The 5,129-nt window shown below is 32.9% G+C and overlaps 1 protein-coding gene across 1 annotated transcript; it reads left to right on the top strand.

The window, feature by feature from the left end:
* The first annotated feature begins 1,969 nt into the window (after positions 1 to 1,969).
* Positions 1,970 to 4,873, top strand: LOC107490924 (uncharacterized). The gene is made up of 4 exons (XM_021143999.1): positions 1,970 to 2,038; positions 2,521 to 3,118; positions 3,179 to 4,156; positions 4,800 to 4,873. The coding sequence occupies exons 1-4, from the start codon at positions 1,970 to 1,972 to the stop codon at positions 4,871 to 4,873; spliced, it is 1,719 nt and encodes a 572-aa protein (XP_020999658.1).
* Positions 4,874 to 5,129: the final 256 nt, after the last annotated feature.

The following is a 5,129-nucleotide window of genomic DNA, read 5'->3' as shown; positions in this document are numbered from 1 at the left end:
TTCGGATTAAATCTCAATTGAATTTAAAATTTTTTTGGTTATTCACGGTATCTCCTAATTCGACAGACTAAAAACTAATCCGTCACGGATCAGAATTCTATTTAAAGGTTTGTCGCTGGCATATAGATTATTGCTGTGAATGGTCTTCAATCAGGAGTGTCCACTGTATGTTTAATGTTCAGTGGTTAATTACTTACCTATTGGACCTTAAATCTACAGTTGGTCGTTGGTCCTAGAATGTTATTCTACTTTCTTCCAATCTCATAATAGGATCTTAGGCAAACAGAGACCCGCTCTATGAGCACCCTTGGGCGGTAGTTTCTCGATCCACTTACTGACTTGAATGGAAGAAGGACAGTAAATCATAAGCTTTTTCTTCTTCTCTTGTAAGATTTTTAGTTAATGATTCATGAGAACATACTTTGATATTTGTAGACGAAATTCAATTCTTTTGCTAGAAAGACAAGAAATCAAAAATAAAAGATTAAATAGTTGGTCCAGCGATCGATGACATTTTAAAAATCTGGCACTACATTGCTTTATAATAAAGAAAGATAGGAATTTGGAAATCCCTAACTAACCAAGAAGGACATTCCGGTTCCAATCCTGATCTATCAACACAAGGCGAATCTTTAAATTTTTGAACATCTAACTTAGTAACTTTACAATTTAATGAATAGTTTAGTTTTTAGAATCTTAAATGAAAAAAATGTATTTATATTCAAATTAGTCCCAACATTTTTTTAGATTAGATATTTTAATTTTTAACAAATTTTATATCCTAAAATTTTTAAGAATTATTTTTATTAGATATATTAGTCTCTTTTTTGCTTTTAATTAAAATTTTAATATGTGTATTGAATAAATAATTCTCTAATAAATTTTAATAATAAATTTTATTAAAAGATAATTTGATTCGAAAAAATATTATTATAAGATAAATTAATTTCTCTTTAAAATAATAAAAAGATCAAATATCCAACAAAAATAATTATTAAAAATTTCTGAAAAATAAAAAATTTATTAAAAACTAAAATATTCTATCTAAATTTTTGTGGGACCAATGTGAACATTTATTCGATACGATATTGTGATACATTAAGAAACACGCCTAATTAATTCGCTGCAGATATATATTATGTTTGATAAATGATAATGACTATCGTGTTATATAATAATTAGCATGACTTCGATTATTTGAAGGTGGACTTAGGCCAAAGGATTGTATCAAAATATGCCCTTTGAGTGAATAAAAGGCCAGGTGACCCTTTATGATCGCTATATATATTAGTTTAATTATTGCAATGTAATATTTTTTTATCCTTTGCCACAGTTTTTAGTCTAAGGTTACAGGTTTTTTCTTTTTTCTTTTTTATCTCGATTGTCGTTTTTTCTATCAAATATTTTAGACTACGATTTTAAACCGTGATTTTAGCTTGCTTTGTGGTTACGATTTTAAATGGTGATATTAGCCTACTTTATAATTACGTTTAAAGCTGTATCCAAAACTTATTCTATAGTCACAATTTTAAACATAGTTATAAGAACCGGATTGAATCGGCCGGTTCGATCGAAAAATCGATGAACCGAATTTTTGACTGATCCGGTTAATGAATATGACCGGACAAAGAATAGAATCGTTGAGAATCGGTTTAAACTAACCAATTCTGATAAAAATTAGAGAATTTGTGGTTTTTGTTCAACCGGCCGGTTTAAAAGACTTTTTTTTATTCACTTGCCAAAACGACGTCGTTTTGGTTAAAAAAAAAAGAAGAAAAAGAGACTCGAAGCTCGAAGGAATAACCCCCCCCTAAAATTCCTGTTTCCCCAAGTCCCCAACCCTAATTCCCTAACCAATAACCACAAATCCACAACGGCTAACCTTCCTCCACCTCCTCACATTGCGACGTCACTCAAGGAATAGAATAGAACCGCAACTCTGCTTCAGTGCTTCGTCTCACCTTCGTCCATGTCTCTCATATTTGTCGTCGCCGCCGCCGCGCCACCGCCGTCGTCTTCGTCCTCTGCTGCCTACTCTGTCAAACAAATTAGTTGAATATTGTTCTCCTTTGTTCTACTCTGTTCTTCTAATGCTTGTTGAAAACTTGAAATTATGAAGCTGTTATGATTTATGAATAATGTTGTTATGTTGTTCTGTTGTTCTGTTCTGTTATGAAAACTTGAAATTTCTAGGATGAATAGGTGACATTTTTGTTGTTGAAATAGTTGTTTGTTAAAACTTGAAATTATGAAGCTGTTATGAATAATGTTGTCTTGCTGAATAGGGAATAAGAAATAGGAAATTTAAGGTTACTGTTGTTTTATACTTTTGCTACTCCATATTGTTTTAGAATGGCTTCTGCGAATACACCATCTTCGCAAGAACAATGATCAACTCCTGATGCATCAATTGGAACCCTAAAAAACAATAATAGAGCAAAAATCGATCATGTATGGGGTCATTGTAAACAAGTTGTGGAATCTGGAAAAACCATTCTGTTATGCATATATTGTGAGAAGCTTATTAGGGGTGGAGGAATTCATCGGTTTAAGCTTCATTTGGCTGAAAAAGGAGGAGATATTGAGTCATGTCGAAAGGTGCCAGCTGTAGTGAGACACCGATTCCATCAAAGCATTGAAGAGCTTCGAAGCAAGAAAAGAAAAACTCAAGAACAATATGCAAAAAGTTATAATGCTTTTGATGAAGTTGAAAGAGAATTTGACGAGATCGAACGTAATGAGATACAGCAACAACAACAAAAATCCGGAGTTCCAGCACCTAGCTCTAGAAAAGGAAAACAAGTCAAAGGATTACAATCCTATTTTCCATCAGCAACAACACCCAGAGCTCAACCAACTATCAAAAACGTTCTTCAAAGCAAAGAAATTGTGGAGAAGTGTGATATTGCTATTGCGAAATGGATGATGGATGCCTTTGTTCCATTTAATGCGGTTAATTCAGCTTATTATCAGCCAATGATTGATGCTATTGCAAGCATGGGTGCAGGGTATAAAGGGCTAAATTATCCAAAAGTCTGTGGGTATTTGTTGAGTAAATTGGTTGAGGATGTGAGGAAAATAATTGATGGTTATCGTGAGATTTGGAAACAAACTGGATGTACTATTATGGCCGATGGATGAACTGATCATTGTAGGCGTACTTTGATTAATTTTTTAGTTTATTGTCCTAAAGGAACTATTTTTCTAAAGTCAGTTGATGCTTTTAATGTCTCAAAAACTGCTGATGCTTTGTTTAAGTTGTTTAGGGATGCCGTATTGTTTGTTGGTCTTGAGAATGTTGTGCATATTGTAACAGAGAATGCTGCAAACTATGTTGCTGCGAAAAGGTTGTTGGAGGCTGAGTTTCCTAAATTGTATTGGTCTCCTTGTGCAGCTCATTCTGTTAATCTGATGTTTCAATATATTGGAAAGTTACAAGAAGTGAGTGAAACTGTATCACAAGCTTCAATAATCACCAAGTATATCTATAATCATTGCTATCCGCTGTTCTTGATGAGAAAGTTTACAGGTCGGCGGGAAATACTGCATCCGGCTCCAACTCAATTTGCCACTATTTTCATTGCTTTGTTAAGTATTTTGGCTCAAAAGGATCCTTTGAGAGCTATGGTGACCTCTAAAGAATGGACAAGCTCAACTTACTCCAAAGAAGCCAAAGCTAAGATATTTGTGGATCAAGTATTGGATTCTGAATTTTGGAGTCAATGCACTGATATTGTTAAGCTTACTGAGCCACTTGTTCGTGTTTTACGTATTGTGGATAATGAAGACAGAGATGCCATGGATTTTCTTTATCAAGAAATTTATAAGGCTAAAGGAGAAATGGTGAAGAGGTTTCAAAAAAGAAAGAAGGTTGCTGATCCTTATTTGAAGATTTTAGATACCCGTTGGGATGCACAACTTAAGAAAAATATTCATGCCGCTGGTTATTGGTTAAATCGAGCTTTTCGATTTAATGCTGAAGAATTTGAAAAGCACAGGCAAACGACTTCTGGCTTGTTTGATGTCATTGACAAATATGCTTATGGTGATCCTAATTTGAATTCTAAGGTGACAAGTGAGATGAGGATCTTTAAGAATGCTGAACAAAATTTGGGAAGACTGTCTGCAATCCGTGAACGAAACACTGTTATGCCAGGTGAATTTCTTCATAAATTTTGGTCCTTTACGATTGTGATGTATTTATGATTTGATATTTATGATTGTGATAAATTATTTTTTGTTTTTTATGTTAAGATCAATGGTGGAAATCTTATGGTTGTGGAGCGCCAAATTTGCAAAAAGTTGATGATTCGTATTTTAAGCCAAACTTGTAGTTCTTCAGGTTGTGAGTGTAACTGGAGTATTTTTGAACACATTCACTCAAAGAAGAGGAAGCGGTTAGAGCATCAAAAATTAATGATCTTGTTTATGTTCATTACAACTTAAGGTTACCACAAAGGTACTTTCTTGATTATTTTAAGTTGAAAGCATTATTTTAAAATTTTAATCACCACAAGAGTGACAAAGTATATTGGAAGATCAAATGAGAAAGCAAGTTTATGATCCAATTTGTCTTGATGCATTTGAGAATCATTCGGAAGATATTGGAAGATTCACCACATTTTTTAACTCCTGAAGAAGTTGATCTTTACGAAATGATCTAGCAAATATGTCTCTTCAATCACCTTTAGATGATTTAGGTATGCTTTTATTTATTTATGAATTATGATCAACTAAGATTTTAGTATGCTTTATAACATGTTTTATATTATTTTTTATGTTGATTTGTGAAACATTAGATCAATTGGATTTGGAAGATGATCGGGATGATGATGGAGCCAACAATTCTATGGAAAATGCAAATCAAACTTAAACCAATCAGGATATAGCTCCACATTTTCAGATGAAGAATGATGAATCCATATTTAACGATAAATTTTGGATTGATTTGAGTGGATTTCATCATATAAACCCACATTTATTCATCCAAGTAGCATACTTTTGTGTTCTCTCCCTAAGTTGAGCTTAATTGTGAAAACATGCTATTTTATGCTTAATTTAACTAATTTTATTCCACTTTTATTCCATTCGAAGTCTTGATGCTTTTGATGAGTGATTTCAGGTGTAAG

The sequence above is a fragment of the Arachis duranensis genome, chromosome 5 (genome assembly GCF_000817695.3).
Source record: "Arachis duranensis cultivar V14167 chromosome 5, aradu.V14167.gnm2.J7QH, whole genome shotgun sequence".
Classification (NCBI taxonomy): Eukaryota; Viridiplantae; Streptophyta; class Magnoliopsida; order Fabales; family Fabaceae; genus Arachis; species Arachis duranensis.
The sequence above is the reverse complement of the archived record's forward strand: the minus strand, read 5'-3'. Positions and strand labels throughout refer to the sequence as shown.